Source organism: Bufo gargarizans, chromosome 1, assembly GCF_014858855.1.
Source record: "Bufo gargarizans isolate SCDJY-AF-19 chromosome 1, ASM1485885v1, whole genome shotgun sequence".
Classification (NCBI taxonomy): Eukaryota; Metazoa; Chordata; class Amphibia; order Anura; family Bufonidae; genus Bufo; species Bufo gargarizans.
In genome coordinates this window covers 604,460,223-604,483,713 of record NC_058080.1, presented here as the reverse complement: position 1 = coordinate 604,483,713, position 23,491 = coordinate 604,460,223, and the positions used below count along the sequence as shown (strand labels likewise).

General features: G+C 45.7%; 1 protein-coding gene across 1 annotated transcript in view; it reads left to right on the top strand.

Annotated features, from left to right (window-relative positions):
* Positions 1-4,085: 4,085 nt before the first annotated feature.
* The window catches only part of SNX2 (sorting nexin 2), a 53,150-nt gene continuing 33,744 nt past the window's right edge, over positions 4,086-23,491 (top strand). Inside the window, exons 1-2 of the mRNA XM_044275886.1 lie at positions 4,086-4,241; positions 22,986-23,103. Of these exons, the coding sequence (XP_044131821.1) occupies positions 4,134-4,241; positions 22,986-23,103 (226 nt within the window). The 5' untranslated portion in view covers positions 4,086-4,133. The remainder of the gene's footprint in view (positions 4,242-22,985; positions 23,104-23,491) is intronic.

Here is a 23,491-nt window from a genome sequence, read left to right as displayed (position 1 = left end):
TGTGTAAAGTACCCGGTAAAAATACCGTATTTTTCGCTTTATAAGACGCATTTCCCCCCCAAAAGTAGGGGGAAAATGTCTGCGTGTCTTTTAAAGCGAATACTAGTGAGCGCTTTCATTATGGAAGTGCTCACTAGTATGCATTAGGTGCCGGGAGCGGGGAAGAAGCGCCAGCGCTTCGGATACTCACGCTCCCTGGTCTGCTTGCTGGGGCCGGCGCTGCACTGTCCTGCAGCCGTACAGCATCAGGACGTAGTGCGCGCAGTCAGGTGCAGCACGGGCCGGAGAAGACAGGGGAGCACGACTTCTAAAGAGACCGCCCGTCCCGGAGCCACGGCGCAGGAGAGGTAAGAGAAGTTTTTTTTTGTCTGATGGGGGTCTGAAAGAACAGGGCTGGTCTGAGGTCTGATGGGGGTCTAAAAGAAAAGGGTTGATGGGCGTCTGATGGGGTTCTAAAAGAAAAGGGCTGATCTGAGATCTGATGGGGTCTAAAAGGGCTGATGGGGTCTTAAAGAAAAGGGCTGATCTGAGGTCTGATGGGGTCTAAAAGAAAAGGGCTGATGGGGTCTTAAAGAAAAGGGCTGATCTGAGGTCTGATGGGGGTCTGAATGAAAAAGGTTGATGGGCGTCTGATGGGGTTCTAAAAGAAAAGGGCTGATCTGAGATCTGATGGGGTCTAAAAGAAAAGGGCTGATGGGGTTTAAAAGAAAAGGGCTGATCTGAGGTCTGTTGGGGTTCTAAAAGAAAAGGGCTGATCTGAGATCTGATGGGGTCTAAAAGGGCTGATGGGGTCTTAAAGAAAAGGGCTGATCTGAGGTCTGATGGGGGTCTAAAAGAAAAGGGCTGATGGGGTCTTAAAGAAAAGGGCTGATCTGAGATCTGATGGGGGTCTAAAAGAAAAGGGCTGATGGGGTTTAAAAGAAAAGGGCTGATCTGAGGTCTGATGGGGGTCTAAAAGAAAAGGGCTGATCTGAGGTCTGTTGGGGGTCGGACATGGAGGGCTGATATGATGTCCTGATATTTGTGGGGGTCTGATCTGAGGTCTGATGAAAAATATTTTTTTCTTATTTTTCTCCTCTAAAATCTGGGGTGCGTCTTATCAAGCAAAAAATACGGTAAATAAGAATAAGTATACATATTAGGTATTGCCATGTTTGTAACGATCTGCTCTATAAAAATGTCACATGAACTAACCCCTCAGGTGAACGCTGTAAAAATAAATAAATGCAAACTGTGCCACAACAACCAAGTTTTGGTCATCTTGCCCCATAAAGTGTAATAATGAATGATAAAAAAATCATATGTACCCAAAAATGGTACCTATAAAAATGTCCCTGCACAAGACGATCAGCAGAAAAATAAAAAAAATGGCGTACAGAAAATGGAGACACAAAAACATAATTTTTTTTCAAAAATGCTTTATTATTTAAAACTGAAACAAGGAAAGTAGACATATTTGATATAATTGCGTCCGTAACAACCTGCTCTATAAAAATAGCTCATGATCTAACCTGTCAGATGAATGTTGTAAAAAATAAAAAATAACGGTGCCAAAACAGCTATTTCTTGGTTACCTTGCCTCACAAAAAACGTAATACAGAGCAATTTAAAATCATATGTACCCTAAAATAGTACCAACAAAACTGCCACCGTATCCTGTAGTTTAAAAAATGTGGTCACTTTTTGGACGCCATGCTGAGGCATACGCTACCCGAAAATTTCCCCCTGCACGTAAGTTTATGGCAGACTCCCTCTGATATGCGATTTACCTATAGGAGGGTTCTTTTTTTTATCGAACATTCATACCTTTACCAGTATTAAGTGATTGTGTATGGAACTATAAATTCGGATCAGTTACAATTCGAAAATCTGCTACCATCCGAAAATTTGCTGAGAATTTTGTCAATCGAGTTTTCTCAATTTTCTCTATGAAAGGACTATATGTGCCAAATTGATTTACCATTTTGGACTCTCTGTAAAATTATTGGACACTAAGAGCTATCCTTTATTCCTTTATACAGATTGCATACCATCTCCAATTGGTTTTATTTTTTTACCGTTTAATTTTATTATCATTTTAATATTATTAATGATATATCCATTGCCTTTAAATATATATAAAATATTCTATACCACTCCAATTTAGATTGTGCCTGCTAAATCTACATATATCTCTTAACATTTACTGACTGGGTGAGTCATAGCAGTGCACCTCAAACGACTGTGGCACCCGGTTGAGCCGTCCAATAATTAAAGGGGTTGTCCGGGTTCAGAGCTGAACCCGGACATACCCTTATTTTCACCCCGGCAGCCCCCCTGAGCCTGGCATCGGAGCATCTCATGCTCCGATGCGCTCCCGTGCCCTGCGCTAGATCGCGCAGGGCACAGGCTCTTGTGTTTACAATAACACACTGCCGGGCGGTAACTTCCGCCCAGCAGTGTGTTCGGTGACGTCACCGGCTCTAAGGGGCGGGCTTTAGCTCTGCCCTAGCCGTTTTACTGGCTAGGGCAGAGCCAAATCCCGCCCATCAGTGCCGGTGACGTCACCGGGGTTCCTGTCAGCCCCATAGAGAGCCCCGGTACGTCACCGGAACTCAGAAAAATGCCTTTGCCCTGCGCGATTTAGCGCAGGGCAAAGGAGAGCATCGGAGCATGAACTGCTCCGATGCTCATGTCAGGGGGGCTGCCGGGGTGAAAATGGAGGGATGTCCAGGTTCAGCTCTGAACCTGGACAACCCCTTTAATTATACCAATTAAAAATCATATGTACCCCAGGATAGTACCAATAAAACTGTCACCATATCCCGTAGTTTCCAAAATGGGGTAACTTTTTGGGAGTTTCCACTGTAAGGCCTTATGCACACAATCGAATATATTTGCAGTAGCACAAAAAACGGATCCGCAAAAAATACGAATGACATCCGTGTGCATTCTGTATTTTGTGGAATGGAACAGCTGGCTGCTAATAGAACAGTCCTATCCTGGTCCGCAATGCAAAGGAGCCTCCTTCCCCACATCTTGAAAGTGGTCCGCAAAATGCTCTGACAGCCCGCTCAAATCGACCAATAGCAAAGCTCTTTTCCGAAAGGAGCTTTATATTGGTTGTTTCAGGCAGAAGCAGCATCATATTGGTATGCCTTAGACTTTTTCCATGGGTTCGCCACCACTGTCCCAGGCCACGTGACACATGAACGTGTGACTCGGCATAGGAAAAGCTGAGAGAAGGCCACAGCCCTCTGAGGAGCGCTGCTGCCTTCTCAAACAGCTGATCGTGGGGGTCCCGGGTCCCCCACCCATCAGATCCTGATGACCTATCCTAAGGATAGCTTATCAGTATAAAAATCTCAGAAAACCCCTATAACAGTAAGAAATAAATACCAAGTATGCTTTTCCCCCCATTAGGCTGCGTTCATATTGTTGCTATTTTCCACTCATTATAAGAACAAGAAAACGAAAATAATGGAAACTCTGGATCTATCACACGATGACACAAACAGCACCCAAAGGACCCCACTGGCTATAATGGAGTCTGTCGGATTTCTGTCATGCGATCCATTTTACCGGATAGAAAAGCAACATATTATTTTGTCCCATATGTTTTCACAGGATCTGTGATGGGGGCTCATGACAGGACCTCTGCTGCAGTCCTACACCTCATCTGCTACACTGCCCAATATGGGGGCAAAGCTGCAAATGACACATTGTGGTTCCCCGCCACTCATGCCGTCGCTCCGCGTACACGGATTGGATATCCATGTCTGGTCGCCGTGGCAACAAATCACAGCAGTGAAAACTGAAAGTCAGTAAAAGTGTTAGTTGGGGGGCTGCAGAAGACCTGCAGAGAGGGACCAGACCACCATACATAACAATATTTAAAACTGTGTTGAGTTTTGAGCCCAAATGTATATAAAAGTGACAAACACCTCCAGCTGAAGTGCTGCAGCCCACCTGTAGCTGTGTAAGACTGAGCAGTCCCCTCTGCCCACACCCTTGACCATTTCAAAGATGGACTATCGTCTCATCTGACTGCTTGCTTCCGCTTCCTGCCGAGGACGACTGGTCACATGGGTAAGTCACGGGACCGCACGTGACAGCCGGAAAAGAGGAGGAGGAGGAGTTTTAGTGACAGAAAGATGGCAGCAGAGAGGGAGCCGCCTCCGCTGGGAGATGGGAGACACACCGATTTTGAGGAGCTGGAGGACGGCGAGGACCTCTTCACCAGCACCGTGTCCACCATGGAGGTGAGGGGCTGCGCTGTCAGGCCGCTTCTCTGCGGTGCCGGGTCCCGTAGGACAGGGGAGGCCGGGATGTCACTGGTGGTGGTCTCCCGGTGTCTGGGAGCTCAGCCCCTGCCAGGGGCCCGTTTACCGGGGGCCCCTCCCTGCCATGTCATGAGCCCCACTCCTTCCTGTGCCCTGACTATTGTCTGATCTCCGGGCTGCAGGAGGATCTGTAAACAGCATGGGATCAGTAAACAGCAGGTCTGTGGTGCTTCCCTGTGTGTGATGCAGGCCTCGGCCCATTGGAGGTTCTGATAACTGCATTACTAGGTGTTCACAGCCTGCAGATTTGGGGCAGAAACTTTGGCTTTTGAAAAGTTGCTCAGTCTGCCTGACTGGGGTTGTCTCTGCAGCATGTGCAACCCCCATGTGGGAATGTACGCCGAGGGAGTGCCAGCCTTTAAAACTTTTTGAAAAAACCTACTCGTGATCAAAAATACAAAAATAATTCCCAGTCGTCTTCCCGATCCCCGCTGGTTCTCAGTCGCCCGCTTGTCTCTGCTTCCTGGACCCTCTGGAAATGGCAATGATTGGCAGTCCTTCCATGTCAAGAGGGACCTGGAATTGGGGACTGGCAGGAGACCATCATAACAGGATTGGCAGGGGCGGACTGGCCATAGACCATCCAGGGAGGTTTCCCGGTGTGCTGAGCCCTCCTCGCTGGCGGGCTACATACTACTGGGGGAACTATAGGGGTCATTATCGGAGGAGGACCAGGCCGCATGCAGGACTTGGTGTTGTGGTCCACATTTCACCTCCTAAGCCCCTACTCTATATCTATATCAGAGACGATTAAAGAGAGGACAGAAGGTAGCAGCTATTGATGGCCACCACAGAGGGCCAGCTTCTGGGCAGGTGTTTAGTGCTGCGCTGTATTGGCCCCATTTACTTATGTTGCCGCACCTTCTGTCAGTTTGGACCACATACAACGTTGCGGCAACTTTAAGGTTTTTTTTCAGGGTCACTGTAAGTTCCCAGTCCTCCTCTAGAAGCTGGGATTTAATTTTTATTACTTTGGACCATTTGGAGATGGTGTGTTTTGTTTTTTGTCCCCCCCCCACCCCCCAAAAAAACAAGTTTAACTGCTGGGCAATGAATTTTCCCATCAGGAGAATGTACCTGTGTCTGAGCGCGGAGCTCAGGCCGTCACCCCGTTACCTGAAGGGGGTGCAGTCAGTGAGTGTAAGGCTAGCATGGCATCGGCATAGTTTCCTTATCTAGGGGGTCCGGATGCTGGGGAACATTTGTCCTGTGAATCTTACCCCAAAATCTGTGTTTTCTTCACTTTGTGCTGGAGAGATTCCCCACGAATTTAACCCCTGCTACGCTGCCAGTGGTGAACATCCCCGGCTGAGGGTTTTCAGGTCTGCAGCACACTCGTATGGAAGGTGTCCACGGCTCGTACTATAATCCGCTGCAGATGTGCCCAGTCTGCCTTGTGCGAATCCCCCGAGTTATAAAGGGTACTTTCACACTTGCGTTTTTCTTTTTCGGTATTGAGTTCCGTCACAGGAGCTCTATACCGGAAAATAACTGATCAGTTTTATCCGAATGCATTCTGAATGGAGAGAAATTCGTTCAGGATGCATCAGTTTAGTCACTGTACAGTTTTTGGGCGAAGAAAATACTGCAGCATGCTGCGGTATTTTCTTGTCCAAAATTCCGGAACACTTGCCGGAATGCCGCATTGGAAAGTGCTTTGGAAAAACGGGGCAGGTTTTGCGGTCTACGCATGCGCAGACCTTTTAAAAATGTGAAAAAGATAAATACCGGATCCGTTTTTCCGGATGACAACCGGAGAGACTGATCCGGTATTGCAATACATTTGTGAGACGGATCCAGATCCGTCTACAAATGGTATCAGTTTGCATACAGATTGCCGGATCCACCGGAACTGCCTGCTGGAATCCAGCGACGCAAGTGTGAAAGTACCCTTACTGGTGTCTTCTTCCTCTCACATGGCCAAAGGTAAGCTAGCTGCTCACCCTAGGATGTGGCCTGCGTAGGATTCTAGGTGTATGTTAACATGTCTGAAGATCAGGCGGGTCACCTTGGGTCATGTGAGTGTCGGCAGATGGAAGTGACAATCTCCTGTAAAATCTAGGCATTGTCGCCAGCTCGGTCTGTACAGTGCTCCGGTATCTGGATGGACGGTGTCTCAGCTGTCATTTCCTGGGTGTGACGTGGAGGGTCTGTGGAATTTTCCCTTACCTGCACTTTCCACCTCTGTCACAGGCCCATAGCTTGTGCTGAAAGGGAACCTGTCACCGGGATTTTGTGCATAGAGCTGAGGACATGGGCTGCTAGATCACCGCTAGCACATCCGCAATACCCAGTCCCCATAGCTCTGTGTGCTTTTATGGGTGTAAAAAAACAAAAAAAAACAATGAGAGATATATATCATTGTTGTTGTTTTTTACACAATAAAAGCACACTGGATATGCGGACATCTAGCGGCCCATGTCCTCAGCACTATACACAAAATCAAGGTGACAGGTTCCCTTTAAGGAGGACCTATCATCATGAAATACAGTGCAGTCTATAGGCAGCATGTTATAGAGCAGGAGGAGCTGAGCAGGTTGATGGATAGATTTGTGGGAAAGCATTCGATGAAGCTTGTAATTTATACTTTCTGACTTCAGCTGTACATGGGGACCTTCTTTACCAGCGATTGATAGCATTCCCTGTGTAAGTGTGTATACAGACATAGCTGTCACTCACTGATAACACTTCCACTTTGTTCTGAGTACACCTACTGGTTGGCATTTTGTGCTTATATTTGCTTAATAATCAGCGTCTTCATTATTTCATTAGTGAGTGATTTTTGAGGCATCTTGATAATGTATCCCATGTTTAAAGACCTTTACTAATAAGCAGTTCTTCTGGGCTGCACAAGGGTTGAAATGGACTGTCTCGTGAAGAATCAGATTGATGATCTGACCACTGGTGGGAAGGCTTCTCCAAACCCCGGGGATCATCTGCTGTGGCCAGCAGAAGCTGCCTGTAGACATTTGCAGGCGCCTGTATAATGCATGGATGCACCTGGTCCACCGTAATAGGGACTGAACTAACAGAGCAGCTCTCAATTCTAACATATAGTGTAGGACACCCACCTCTTAAGAGGATACATGGACCGGGGCTGTCATTGTGAGATAGCCCCCTTAATGTCTGCCCTGTGTCTGGAGCAAGGTTGCCAGTATGTATGGAAATCGGTTCATTAATTACCCGTGCAGGTATCAGATACTGATGACCTATCCAGAGGACAGGTCATCAGTAGTAAAATGTCGGAAAACCCTTTGAAGGCTCCGTTTTGGGACTGGTTTCTCTGGACTTGTATAAATAGGTGCTTTGTGATATCATGGTAACAATTTTAAAAAAAAAATTGTCACCAATAGAAATTGTATTTAGGCCATTTTCACGTCTCATTTGTGTTGTAAGTGTTCACCTTTTGAGGAGTGCATAGGTCATCAGCATATGCCAAGAGTTTGCTTTTGGAAAATGTAGGCCAGGGAGATGATGCCTGCTTCAATGACCACTGTGGTGACCCACCTCAACTAGTGATTGGCAGAGTTTGTATTTCTTGCATGCCATGCCAGGACCAGGAGTTGGAGAGCAGCAGAGACTTTTACATGGTGGAACAGCAGCAGCCAGGGATCTGTGAGTTCCTGTTCTGATGGCCTCCATCCATCCTTGCATTACATGGACAGTCCTTCATCTGAATGGCCATGGCCTGGAAATTCCTGGGCTTCCCCCGGCACAGTCGCAGGTAGATGGTCATTGGTGTAGACTGTATGTAATAGCTCCTTCAGTAAAGGGCCACACAACTGTATGCCCTATGAGACATACGGTCCGTGAGCGGGCTATATGTCCCGGAGCGGCATTGATCGTGTGTAGGGAAGCGCACAGCGTCATAGGTTACGTCGGGCCACCCGCAGGTCTATTGTCTCGCACTCATAAGATCATATGAGTGCAGGACAATAGTCCCGCGAGCGGCCTGACGTGCACAGTATCACAGTACCCTATGATGCGGTGCGCTTCCCTACACACAATCAATGCCGCTCTGGGACATATAGCCCGCTCACGGACCGTATGTCTCATAGGGCATACGGTCGTGTGGGGGGCTCTAATTCTTTGGACTGAGCCATATTTGCCCTTGCGGTCAGTGACGCGTGCCCTGTTTCACGGCTCGCAGTGTGATGTAGACGGAGGTGACCCATAGTGCTGTATAATGTTGGAAGGATGTTAGCTTTGTGAATTATTTATCGAGCCGTCCTGACTTGATTACTCGCATTTTCCTCCAGTTTCCTGAATAAAGTGGGCGTCTGTCTCAGAAGATATTGAGCCGGTGCTCAAGGCCAGGGCTTAGATAAGAAGTGTGCGGTTTTTGTCAGCACCGCTGTCCCCACACTTTTTTTAATAATGCAGACTAACTACAACTCAGAATTGGTGTCATATCTGGGTTTTATATAATTATGTTTGTTTAAAGAACCAAATGAATAAAGGGAGAGGGGCTATGAGTAACAGAATTGGGTTTGCAAAGTCTTAAAGGGGATTTCCAGGGGAATGCATTTAAAAGAAAGGGGGGAGGGGCAGGATCCACTACTGTCCACTTTCTGCTCTCCGATCAATTCTTAGGTCCCTGTGACTCTGAACTTCCTGCTCTTGGGTTCGACACACAGGAAATCGCTCGGACGGCCCGCTCAGCCAATCACTGGCTCAAGCGGGTCACTGTTGTCACATTATTGGCTGAGCGGGCAAGCCGCCCCATTTCCTGTGTGTTGAGCCTGAGAGCAGGAAGTTAAGAGCCGCTGGAACAGCGGGGGATCGGTTAGGTCCGTAGTGATTATTTTTTTATTTTTAACTCATTCTTCTCCCTGTCTAACTCAAGTTATTCCCATGGAAAAGTCCATTACCATCAACACACATTCCTATAATCTGTCATCCAGAAAATCTGACAACCCAAGACTGAGTGATCAGGACTGAGCAGAGAGACCCAGGTAGCAAATTTCAGAAAATCTGTAGTACATGATGAAGAGCAGTACAGACTAAGCTTTTCTTCCTGCTGTGTGTTTTCTTTGGCTGCTGTGATTGACCATTTTCTGCTGTTTTTGGCCCGATTATTGGGCATTGTAAATCCACCTTTATCCCCTATCCATAAGATAGGAGTTAAGTTTTTGGCCCCTGGGGTCCCTGCTGACTACAAGAATGGGGCTATGTTTCACCATGTCCATCGTTCCATTCAGCTCTATAAGACTGCCACAGATGGCAGAGACGGAATCACTCCGCTATCCCTGGAAGCCCTTTTGGGTTGATTGGAGTGGTATTGCACACGCGTGTGTCCGCCACTCCATTTAAGCAATGGAACATGGGCCCCAGTTCTTGTGATCGATGGGGCCCCCAGAGTTTAGACCCCCACCGATCAGACACTTCCTGTGGATAGGAACCCCTTTAAAGGAATAGTACAAATACTGCCTTCACATTTTAGGATTGGGGTAGTGCAGGGCTCATGGTCATGTATTTGGAACTGAAGGGATATGGTTTTCTATAAGACTACATTTCACTCAATACATAACTGTTTGGTGTTATTTACGATGTATTCACACAGAGCTGTTGAAGTGCAGTTAAAATCTTATTAAAACCACATGAAACATTTTTAGTTTTACTGCAATTTGCAGATAGTTGTCAATGCAGTTATTGGCTGTGCGGTTTTTATAGGTGAAACACAAAATAAATGTATTCGACCGGTAGCCAATTACGGTATGGAAAAACCGCATGCTATTTTACCTGCACCTCAACTACTACCTATAAGTACACCCTTAGTATAGAGATTACCTGGCGGCTCAGACCGTTGGGGGATGCAGCATTGTGTGACTTTGCTGCAGTCCTCAGCACCTTGCCTGAGCCTGAATTCACACTGATAAAGGGCCCCAACTTTTTAACCTGTTGTCTATAAAGGATATCTGATTTCGGAAGGAAACGGAACAACCCTCGGGGTCCCCTGCAGTAAAGAACTAGTAAGTACCGTATTTTTCGCCCTATAAGACGCACCGGCCTATAAGACGCACCTAGGTTTTTGAGGAGGAAAATAAGAAAAAAAATATTTTGAACCAAAAGGTGTGCTTTTGGTGGGTTTTGAACTAATTGTGGTCTGTGGGTGACGCACTGTTATGGGGGATCTGTGGGTGACGCACTGTTATGGGGGATCTGTGGGTGACGCACTGTTATGGGGGATCTGTGGGTGACGCACTGTTATGGGCGATCTGTGGGTGACGCACTGTTATGGGGGATCTGTGGGTGACGCACTGTTATGGGGGATCTGTGGGTGACGCACTGTTATGGGGGATCTGTGGGTGACGCACTGTTATGGGGGATCTGTGGGTGGCTCTTATTGGGGTCTCTGTGTATGACAGTTATGGGGGGGATCTGTGGATGACACATATATAGCATCTTATGCTATGTGTCATCCACAGATCCCCTCCATAAGTGTCCCTGTAGTGAATGACCCTCAATACAGGGCTGGGGGCCGGCATCTGGCTTTATAATGACAGCGGGGCCCGTGCAGTGACTGTATTCTACTACACGGGCCCCGCTCACTGTATAATCGTATGTCTAATAGTAAATAGTTATGTGCATAATGAGCGGAGTACTTACAACTACAAGCGCTCGCCGAGAGGAGGCAGGAGGCAGGCCGGGAGGACAGGCGCTGGCAGCGTGAGTCATACGTCATGCGCCCACGCCGCCTGCTTCATTCATAAAGTGGGCGGCGCAGGCGTGTGACGTATGACTCACACACTGCCAGCGCCCGTCCTCCCAGCCTGCCTCCTCCCTCCTCTCGGCGAGCGTTTGTAGTTGTAAGTACTCCGCTCATTATGCGATTATGTACATAACTATTTACTATTAGACATACGATTATACAGTGAGCGGGGCCCGTGTAGTAGAATAGTCACTGCACTGGCCCCGCTGTCATTATAAAAGCAGACGCCGGCCCCCAGCCCCTCCTCCCTCACAGCTGATACAACCACCGCGCGGCATCGCGGCGGGTGTATCATTGAAAATCGCAAAATAATTTGCGCCAAAAATTCGCGCGGAAATTCGCAAATCGCAAAATAAGCTGCATTCGCCGTATAAGACGCACTGCTATTTTCCCCCCACTTTTGGGGGGAAAAAAGTGCGTCTTATACGGCGAAAAATACGGTACTTGCCCTACAGATCCTGCACTGCCGCTTCCATTCTGCTGACCTCACCAGATGCAGCAGTGATGTCATGTTGACATCATCAGACCACTGCAGCCAATCACTGACCTCATTGCACCTGCAGTGGTCATGGTTTGTCAATGTGATGTCACCGCTGCATCCGGGTAAATAGAACCTGGTCGGGAGAGCTGTGGTGTGCAGGATCTGTTAGGCAAGTTCTTGCCAGTCATTTACTGCCGGCAGATTCCAAGAGTTGTCTAGTTTTCTCCTGAAACTGACAACTCATCTAAAGCATCACTAACTTTTCATAAAACTTTTAATATGTCATTGAGTTGTACCAAAAGTTTTGATTGGTGGGGGTCTGAGGGCTGAGACCCCAATGATCTCTGAAACGAGAAGAGAGAAGCGCTGCAGAGGACAGAATTGAGATGGGCCCAGAGACTTCTTTGGAGCACGTCTCCTGTGCTCTCTTCTTTCCCCTCATTCTAGAGATCGGTGGGGGTCTCTGACATATAAAAAGTTTTTTGAAAAGTCAGTGACCCTTTACTAAAGTTCTTTATTTTGATATTTTTAATCGTTCTCTCGGCTAGTTGGACATTGAAATTGAGGCCTCTTTCACACGAGCGTGACGGATTAGGTACGGATGCGTTCAGTGAAACTCGCACCATTTTGCAAACAAGTTGTCAGTTTTGTCTGCGATTGCGTTCAGTTGTTCAGTTTTTTTCCGCGCTGGTGCAATGTGTTTTTCACGAGCATGATAAAAAACTGAAGGTTTACAGCAACCATCCGTGAAAAACACTTTGCATCCGCACTTGCTTGCGGATGCAATGTGTTTTTCACTGAAGCCCCACGGCTGCGTGAAAAACACAGGATTCAGAACATGCCGCGTTTTTCACGCAACGCAGAACTGATGCTTGAAAAAAAACGCTCATGTACACAGACCCATTGAAATGAATGGGTCAGGATTCAGTGCGGGTGCTATGCGTTCACGTCACGCACTGCACCCGCGCGGAAAACTCGCTCGTGTGAAAGAGGCCTTACTGATGCTTTAGGAAAAAGGACTTTTGATCTGTTGTATAGTAATGCCTATAAATATGCTAGAAGTAGCATTCTGAACTATAGAGTCTATAAACTATAGCCTGCGGTGTACACTGCTCTCAGCCAAGATCGCGTGGTCTACTGCCAACCTCATCTAATCAGGATGGGGCTGTTCTACATTTATTAGCACAGACTCAATATTTTAGTTTTATGCTGAGGGCACGTCCATTAAAATTGCACTTTTAATATACACTGTGGCCACCAGCCTATGGAGCCATGCAGGAGGGTAGTTTCCTGGGTGCTGTGCCCCCATATTCGGTGGGTACTGAGGCTAGGGTTAGTACTACATTGCTGCAGTCGGCTCTCAGTGATAGACAGGATTCCAGGACTTCAATGATCCAGTTTGCCCAAACCTTTTTTGTATGTTTATTTTTTGTTTGTGGTAAAGCACACAGATTAGGGCCGATTTCGGCAGCACTGGCCAACCATTTAATGTGTATGGTGGTGTCACAACTTTCCCCTGCTGCAAACATTGGTGGGAAGGGAGGATAGAGATTGTTGAAGCTAGGGATCGACCGATATTGATTTTTTTAGGGCCGATACCGATAATTTGTGAACTTTCAGGCCGATAGCCGATAATTTATACCGATATTCTGGGAATTTTCATTTTTGAAAAAAAATAAAAAATCTGCTGAAAATTAATGTTTATTGTTAATGTGTATTTTTTTTTTTTTTTTTTTTTTTAATCTTTCTTTTTCATTTATATTTAATATTTTGGTGTTTTTATTTTTGTAACTTTTTTTTTTTAACTAACATTTAGCCCCCCTTAGGGACTAGAACCCTTGTCCTATTCACCCTGATAGAGATCTATCAGGGTGAATAGGAGCTCACACTGTCCCTGCTGCTGTGTGCTTTGTGCACACAGCAGCATGGAGCTTATCATGGCAGCCAGGGCTTCAATAGCGTCCTGGCTGCCATGGTAACCGATCGGAGCCCCAGCATTAGGGTCCATTCACACGTCCGCAAAATGGATCTGCATCCGTTCCGCAATTTTGCGGAACGGATGCAGACCCATTCATTTTCAATGGGGCTGGACTGTGCTGTCCGCATCCACATTTGCGGATCCGCACTTCCGCATCCGTGTTTCCGTTTCCGCAAAAAAATAGAACATGTCCTATTCTTGTCCGCAATTGCGGACAAGAACAGGCATATTCTATTAGTGCCGGCAATGTGCGGTCCGCAAAATGCGGAATGCACATTGCCGCTTTCCGTGTTTTGCGGATCCGTGGCTCCGTGTATCCGCAAAACACATTGCGGACGTGTGAATGCAGCCTTACACTGCTGGGGCTCCGATCGGAGGAGCAGGGGAGAGGGGATCCTGTGGGGGGGCGCACTGCGACTGGGGTGGGGGGGCCCTATGCGCCACCACTGCTTAATACTGGGGGGGGGGAGGGGGGGGCGCACTGCGCCACCAATGAAGCTTAATCTCTAATTTATTCATATACAGGAGGCGGGAGCTGGCTGCAGGGTCACATAGCCGGCTCCCGACCTCTATGAGCAGTAGCTGCGATCCGCGGCACCTGAGGAGTTAACTACCGCAGATCGCAGCTACAGCTCATAGAGGTCGGGAGCCGGCTATGTGATTCTGCAGCTCCCGCCTCCTGTATATGAATGAATGATAGATTAAGCTTCATTGGTGGCGCAGTGGCCATAGCTCCTTCCCTCCTCCTGTCCCCTGTCCTTACATTAGCGGCAGGAGCAGCACAGGGGGAGGAGACGCTGCTTCCTTCTCCCCTGTGCTGCTAAGGGAACACGGAGAGCGCTGTCAGCAGCGCGATCTGTGTTCCCCATACGCTATCGAAATATCGGCAAAATAAATGCCGATACCGATAGCGTTCAAAATCCTGAATATCGGCCGATAATATCGGTAAATCCGATAATCGGTCGATCCCTAGTTGAAGCTCAACTTTTCATATGGCTTCCAAGGGAGATAAGTCACGGCCAGATGTGTATTCCCCTCTCTAGTGAGAACACACGTGTGGTCGAGTCCAGTATGCTATTGTACAGGCAGGGGGCTGGGAGGAATAGCTGTCGCCTGAACAAAAGTGTATGGGCTCCTCTTATTCCTGCAAAGTGGTTTCCCCTTTTCAGTCTGCAACTTCAGAAAGGCTTGTATAGAGGGGTCACTAAGAGCTTGAGATGTTTGCTAAAGGTGGGGCATATACAAGCTGACTCCTGGGAGCAGATCTAGTCAAAGGAGGTTGCCACTACTTTTGCATATGTGCTGTAAATTGGCATCGCCCCTTTGTTTATTACAGTGTGCTCCCATTGGATCCAGCCCCAAGATGGCTGCTAATGGAGGGGCACGTGACCATTCCTGTCATCAACAAAGGGGGGGCGGTTAGTGCTACTTAGAAGGAGGCAGTTGTTTGAGAAGACACCTGTGTCCGCAGTAGCGCTGCAGCCTTCTTGCAGCTTTGCTCAGGACATGTGACGTCACATTCATCGGTCACGTGGCCGATGTGCAGTTCAGTCCCATTGAAGTGATATGTACAGCACTTTGCTTGGTGAGCGCAGGTACCTTCTCAAACAGCTGATCAGCAGGGGTCCTGGGGGATTCCCACTGATTAAATACTGATGACATCCAGAGGATAGTAAAAATATTTAGTAAAACCCCTTTGTTTGTCACATTACATACATACTCACAAAAAGTTAGGGATATTTGGCTTTCAGGTGAAATTTATGAAAAATGTAAAAAGTTAACGCTACAGTGATATTATATTAGGAAAGTAGGGCATTTAAGTAGAAGCAGCAATGGCGATTTCCTCATCTCAAACAATGTATTGAAACAAAAGCCAACACCAGAAAAAATGTCAGTGTCTCAAACTTGTCATGTGGCCTTGAGCATCAATTACGCTTGACGACTGACGTCTCATGCTGTTCACAAGTCGACTTATTGTCTGCTGAGGCATGGCATCCCACTCTTCTTAAAGGGTGGCCCTCAGGTCATTGAGATTCTGGAGTACAGATTGACGAGCCTCTACACCATGACTTTAGGTTTTCAATGAAATTCAGGCCTGGAGAAAGTGCAGGCCACTCCATTTGAGGTACCCCAGTCTCCAGCAACCAGTCCCTAATGATGAGATCTTGATGAGCTCTTGATGAGCTGGCACATTGTCGTCCATGAAGATGAAATTAGGCCTGTGTTGTTCATGCAGAGGCACAATGACTGCATTAATGATGTTGTTCAAGTAGTATGGGCTTGTCACTGTACCATTCACAAAGTGTAGGGCAGTACTGTATTGACTAGACACACTTGCCAACACTGTAACACCACCACCACCAACGTCTCATCTGGTGACAACAGTGGCTGATGCATTGCACTCTCCTTGACGTCTTCAACATCATTGGCGGCCATCATTTCTGCTCAGTATGAATCAATGTTTATCAGTGAACAGCACTGAGGCCCACTGGTCCCTCTTCCACTGTAGAAGCTCCCTGTCCCTGGCCCATGCAAGATGATGCTGCCTGTACCTGGTGGTGGGGTCAGGTACACTTGCAGGTCTAGCACACAGACCATGCTGATGTAAATGGTTTTGAATGGTCTGACATGACACTTGGGTTCCTCTAACCTCCCTTAAATGTGCCATGTGGCATTCATCATCCGTTTCCGCAGGACATTGTTCACAATGAAGTGGTCATCAGTGTGGGATGTGGCCAAAGGACTTCCACTTCTATGCCGTTCTATAACTCTTCCAGTCTCTCTGTATCTCTGCTGATGACACTCTCTAAGCTCAGTGCCCACTTCTGTCTGAGAACATCCTGCTTGAAGCCTGACAATGGCGAGGTACTGTTGATCAATTGTTAGGTGTCGTCTTGGTCTCATGATGTCAAAATGTGAACAGCATGATGAGGAGGACTGTTTGAATACCAATTCTCATTGACTCAGGAAATTTATTAGGCGATTCATGGATCAAACACCAGTTGCGAATTTTGCTGTTAAGCTCTTTGTCAGAGAACAGCAAGTTGTGCAAAAAGTCCTGAAACATTGAACAGTTGGACATCTGCATTCAAAAATTTAGAGAAGGTCACATTAAGTTCACCTGTAAAGGTTACAGTGCATTTTAGGTTCATCCTTAAATTTCACCCACAAGCCAAATAGCCCAAACATGTGAGTAGTGTAGGTACAGTTTAAGGCATTGATGATAATGACACCGAGTAATGACAACCAGTACACTTTACACTAATTTGCGTCAAATAGGATAACCTATTTAGTTTTTTTTTCCCCGTTTACCCCCGTTCCAAGAAACTCTGCAGAATAACAGACTGCGTTCATTAACACTGCAGAAATTGTACAGTAATTGAATGTTATTTGGAAAGTTTCTCTCTTTATAATTGATAATTAAATATTCAAGTGCTGGCGCTGCATTGGTACGCCGCTCTGAATAGCTGAGAACAGGTCATTTGTGCAATATAAAGTTGTCTGTACTAGCAAAAAATGTTGAGAAACCCTGGCTTATCACACTGATGCGAATAATGGTAATTAGAAAAAGAAAACACAGTGCAATCTGATTATTAAACTTGCTATATACGCAGGGATGAGCAGTTATAATGACCCTGCACCACCGCTGCAAAGGAAACTCCAAGCAGGGACACTCTTAATAGGAAGTAGAGCTCACATGAGTCCAGCAACCCCAATAAAAGGCTGCTTGTGGGGGCCAAGAGTCAGACCCCCGCTGATCTGATGTTCACGACCTCTCCTGAGGATAGGTTATGAATGTTACACTACTGCACAACCCTTTGAAGATGGCTGGAGTGTGAACGATCGTACCATAGTGCCAGACTAAACTTGCAGATCAGTATGGACTTGTACCGAGTGGTAGATAATCGTCAGCATTCGTCTGATTATGCCTTACACCTGTATGTTCAGCCAACAGTGACCAAAAATATTCTCCAACCCAATAAATTACAATTTTGGCAGACAAGAATCTGCCGTGGGCCATTGTAGACTAATGATTGTCATCTGAATATACTGCCCTGTGCAAGGGCCGGTCCTATAGGTCAGACTAAACACTGCGAAAAACTAACCAAGAAGCCATGCTAACAGGTTTGATTTGCTTTAGTGCTAAGGGGGATTTTGTTACCCGAAAATGCCCTACTGTTTAAATTAAATGCGTTGTCCAATGTCATAAACAGCCCCCCCATGTGCCGGGCCACTCACAGGTAAGCAGACAGGGAGGGATGGGGCAGGCAGGGATGGGGACGAGCCTCCCTAGCATCACCCCCGTCTGCCATTGGCGGCTCCCCCCCGACACCGGATGTTTTTATCCGTGTACAGGGAGAAGAAGCAGCAGCGCCGGGAGTGGCAGTAAGTGTATTACCTGTGAGGGGCCCGGCACATGGGTGGGCTGTTTATGACATTGGATAACCCCTTTAATTTAAACAGTAGGTCATTTGTATTAAGGTTTTTATATTAAAAATATTTTAAAATTTCTGTTTTTAATTTTCCATGACACTATCTATATTAATCCCTTCCTAACATTTGTCATACATATACAGCACATGTCAGGTCTTTAAAGATGGTGTCTGCTAAGACCCTTAGGGGACACCATATCTACCGGTTGCCTTCTGTTTTACACAGCAGACCTTGATCGGCGATAATGCAAATCAGACTTTTAGCCCCTCTAATACTGAAAACAACATCTGAGCAGTCTTTTTTCCTGGGATCCCTGCGCTCGCTGGAGCCGCTAAGTTGCTTATGACAGCCTCAGGTCTTCTGTAGGCTCCAAGGCCTGTCATAGTAAAGTTCCTATCAAGCCCTGCCTGTGGTAAATCATTGCAAGAGAAAAGCGATCAGATGATCGTATGTTAAAGTTCCCTAGTAGGACTAAAAATAAGTAGACAAAAAAAAAATATGAAGATATAAAAACTTAAATCATTCCCTTTTCCCATTTTAAAAATAAACAGTAAATACAAATTATTGGTATCACCACGTCCCAAAATGGCCAAATCCTGTACGATAAATGAGGTAATGGGGAAAAAAAATCAAAATGGCTGATTCCGTTTTTTCTGTCGCTTCCCTTCCCAAAAAAATGAACAAAAAAGTTTAAAAAAGTCATACACAACCCAAAATGGTATCAACAAAAACTACCCATTGTCCTGCAAAAAATGAAAAATGACCTCTTACACGTGTGTGTATATGTAAATATAAAAAAGTTATCGGGTCAGAATATGGCAATTCAAAGAAACATATTTTTTTTTTTCAAGTATTAACTATAAAAATTGGTATTGCTGTAATTGGACTATCCTGCAGAATAAAGCTGATGCTGTAAAAATGAAACCCATAAAACTATGGCAGGATTGTATTTTGAACATACAACTACAAAAATTTGCACTCAAATGGCTATGTGAACAGAAAAAAGGAAGACTGGGGGTAAAAAACAAAAAGGTAAAACACTGTCAGGAAGGGGTTAAGAAAAAGCCTGCTGATTACACTGGTCCAGGAAGGCTAATAGACACCGCTTCTTGGTCTGTACAGATCATTCTTCATAATTATCATTATAGGAAGGATTACAATGACAGATAACACAGGATCCACCATTCACAATTGGTGATTGTCACAGCTTCTCTCTTCTTCCCTTGTACAGTGACCTCTGGCCACCCCCATAATCAGTGTTTAGCATCAAAAAATTAAAAATCTACAATCAAAAAATAAAAACAGATTAAATAAAAGGTGTCATTATTTGGTTTTAACTGGCAGAAAAAGTATGTGACACATTCCCTTTTAAAGGGATATTCTAAGATTTTGATATTGATGGACTATCCTCGGGATGGGCAGTCAATATCCGATCGTTGAGTCCAATCCCCTGCTTCCCCTCTGATCAGTTGTTTGGGAGTAGCCCTGGTGCTGGAACCACAAAGATAGGTTATCAGTATCAATATTCTGGAAAGTCCCTTTAAGGCTTCGTTCACATCAGCGTTCAGCCTTTCCATTTAGGGGCAGGAAAACGGAAAGGATTGATTCGGCACATAACTGAGCCAAACAGAATCCACGGGCCATATAGACTATAATGGGGTCCGTTAGGTTTCCACTCAGAAGAAGATTTTTGAAGCGGAGACAAAAGTCCTGTGCTCACATTTCTTTTGTCTCCGCTCCAAAATCATCTTCTGAGCGGAAACCTAACGGACCCCATTATAGTCTATGGGGCCCGTGTGCTCCGTTTGGCTATGTGCCGAATCTGTCCTTTCCATTCTCCTGCCCCATTTAGGAAAGGCTGAACGGTGATGTGAACGAAGCCTGAGCCTGGATATGATGTGATTTTTTTTTTTTTTTTTTTTTTTTATTTTTTTTTTTATATATAAAGGGTTTTCCAAGATTTTAATACTGATGACCAGGGATGAGCGAACTTCGGTTTTCAAGTTCGCCGTACAGGTTTCGGGTTATCTAAGAATTATGCTATGGATTCCGCTACCATGGACCATAAGTTGCGCCAAACTTTAAAACAGAAGTTCGCTCAACAGTACTGACGACCTATACTGTTGATAGGTCATCAATATCTGACCGGTGGGGGTCTGACACCCAGGACCCCTGCCGATCAGCTCCTGTGAACGCTGCGGCCTTCTCTCCGCTTATCAAGCACAGCACTGTACATTGTATAGGGGCTGTGCTTGGTATTGTGCTCAGCCCCATTCACTTCTATGTGAGAAGGATAGGTCATCAGTATAAAACCCCTGTAATAAAACAGCATGAATTAACTATGCATATTGGAGCGTAGTTGTGCGGTATTAGGCGACATTGTTCTTGGAGTGCATTTCCATTGGGTGCAGGGACTGATGGGAATTATAGCAATCTGTACAGCGCTATGAAATATGTTGGCTCTATATAAATGGCTGAAAATAATTGACTAGTAAACCATCTGAGTAGAGTTAGGCCCCAATGCTACTAGTTCCATGTTTCCGGCACAGCATTTCAGCAGGCTGTTCCAGATCCGGCATTGCTGGATGTTACCGGGATGCTCTCCGGCCCCATTTACTATAATGGGGTCTGGCGGAGATCTGCGTGGATTCAGCCGGAAAGAAACCGCTGCACGCAACAGTTTTTGTCCAAGCAATTCCCCGTATTCTGTGCCGGAACAGACTGTACCACAAATGGGAAAGAAGCCTAAAATTAGCATTTTTGCTGTTTAAGTTGAAAAAAATATTTTTTTTGAAGTTGCACAAATATCATAAAGAGTTAAGCATTTGCTCACTCTCACCCCAACAAAGTTCCCTGATTCGTTAGGCATGTCCTCACTGGCCTAGGTAGTTATGCAGTCTTGCACAATTCTTGTAGAACAGTCATGTTTTAGAGAATAAAGGGGGGAATTAATCATCGTAGGTGTATTGGAGTTTCTGTGCTAACTTGCGCCAAATTTATGGACGTGGGGCATGGTTTGTATGACTTCTGTGCTGGTGTAATGTCGTTGTGCCGATTTCAGTGAAAGTACTCCTGGGGGTTACCTGGCGAGGACTTGCGACTTTTTTCCAAAATTTTTAAGTCTCACTTTGTAAATGTGACTTAAAAGTGATCTACTGGTAAAACCCAACCAACTCTCCCTCCGCTTCTGAAAGTCGCATGGGAAGGCGCAGGTCACCAAAAAATGAAAGATGTGCGACAAAATGACACACAATTTCAAATTTTTATGCAAATTGCATAGCAGATTTGATAAATGTCCCCTAAATATTTTTTTTAATGCACCTAAAACAAGCTTAAAAGTGAAAATAGGACGTGTCCTGTAGTGAAACTGAGCAAGGTAAAGTGGGAACTGATGCCGGAATCTGACCTTTGCTTCACTCTTTGGGATCTGCTCCAAGTTTAAAGCATATACCAAACTTTGAAGGATCCTCGGTGAAGAAATCTTTCATTCCTTATTCCTTTAAAGGGAACCTGTCACACTGACCATGGTGTCTGAGCTGCAGGCTGCATGTTATAGAGCAGGACGAGCTGAGCAGATTGTCAAATAGATTTGTGGGAAAGCATTCAGTGAAGTTTGTAATTTATACATTTACATTCCTGCTCATTCTGGACCTTGAAGTCCCGGAGATGGTCCTATCAGTGACTGACAGCCTTCCCTCTATGACTATGTATACAGAGATAGCTGTCATCACTGATGGGACCGTCTCCTGGACTTCAAACCCCAGAATGAGAAGGAACATAAATCAATAAAATGCAAGTTTTGCTGAATAATTTCCCACAAAACTATACATCAATCTGCTCATCTCGTCCTGCTCTAGAACATCCTACCTGCAAAGTAATTGACAGGTTCCCTTTGAGACCACAACTGTGCACAACTATCAGTGATGACAGCTATCCGTGTATGCACAGTCATAGAGGGAAGGCTGTCAGTCACTGATGGGACCGTCTCCTGGACTTCAAAGAAATATAAATGAATGAAATGCAATGAATCTGCTCAGCTCCCCCTTCTCTATAACATGCTATCTGCAGATTCATTTGCATTTTTATGGTGCCAGGTACCTGTAAGTGAAGTGTATATGTTGGCGCTATATAAATAACGATTATTATTTAATTCATATTATTTTTTCCCAAAGAAGTAGCCATTGAAAACGTCAAGTGCTTTTTGCAACTTTTTATTCAACAGATTAAGTGTCAAGATAAGAATTGCTACATCAGTACATCTTGAAATAACGGAGCATGCTTTTGCCCTCCAACATAAGAGCTCATTTACATTTCCGGCCTCTGTCTCCCAGCGCCAACCTAGCAGTCTCCTCAAGGAGAAGCTTCATTCCCTCAGATCCACCTCAACAGCTTCTAGCGAGACGGCCCCTTACCCTGCCCTGCACTGATGAGGGAAAACGCTGCAGGCGGTGAGGGCAACTAGATTTCTTGTGTACTTTCAGCATTCATTTCTACCACCGATCCTGCGGAGCCTTCACTGTTTTTGCACCGTACATTAGCACTTCTGTGTAGGGAACTGCAGCCGGCCTCATAAGGGCTCAGCTGGGCAAGAACATTGAACCACCAAAGATCTTGAAGGCCTGGCATAGCCTTGCAATGGAAAAACCTGAAATGGAGTAGGACACAAGGTGTGAACATTGCCCAAATAAGTTCCTTGCTGTGGCTTTTAGTGGGAATATCACCTCCAAAAATGATATCTGTGGCCAACCCTACATCTCTGCTTCTGCTCTGTAGCATGCTGGGCCTGGAATTTCATGTTGTGATGCCGCTGGGAATGAAGGGAACGGCGTTGTTTTTAGCTGGTGTTTCGTGACGGTGACCTGATAACTTGTGATGGAGCGTTTCCCCGCTCATTGTTATGTGTCCAGGTTTAGGAAATGGAAAGTGCTGACGCTTCAAACTATTTCCTCTTTGCTTTGACTATGAAAAGGCCGGAGTCAGCTGCTTCATAGGTACAAACAGACCCGTGGGATGCGATGTGTTAACTTCTATTTTTTTTTTTTTCTTGTTGTTTTCCAGTCAAGCCCATCCTCTCCTGAGCCGGCCAGTCTTCCTGCAGAAGATATCAGTACAAGCTCTAATGGCCCCAAACAAACGGAAGTTCTTCTAACTGATGACCGGGAAGATCTCTTTGCCGGTAATTTTTTCATCTTTTATTTTTTTTCCCTATACCTTATAAACCAGTGCCCTGATGTTACTGAACAATTTTTAACCCCTTCCTGACACAGCCAACTTTTCTTTCTTTTTTTTTTCTTTTTTGCCTAACTACATACATTTTATTTTCTAATTTGTTTAGTTGCTACATATTTTTACAAAAATATATTTGTTTTGTGTCAGCTTATCCTGAGACCCATAGCCACGAGAAGAGAGAGTGTAATATGCGCAGTCTTCTCTCCCCTCGTTCTAGGGATCGTGGGGGGTCTCGGCACTCAGATCCCCACCAACCACCAACTTTTGACATGTTAAGTTTTTTGTGAAAAGTTAGTGACCCTTTAAGGAATTTCCTAAGCTAGTTAAAGTCGAGC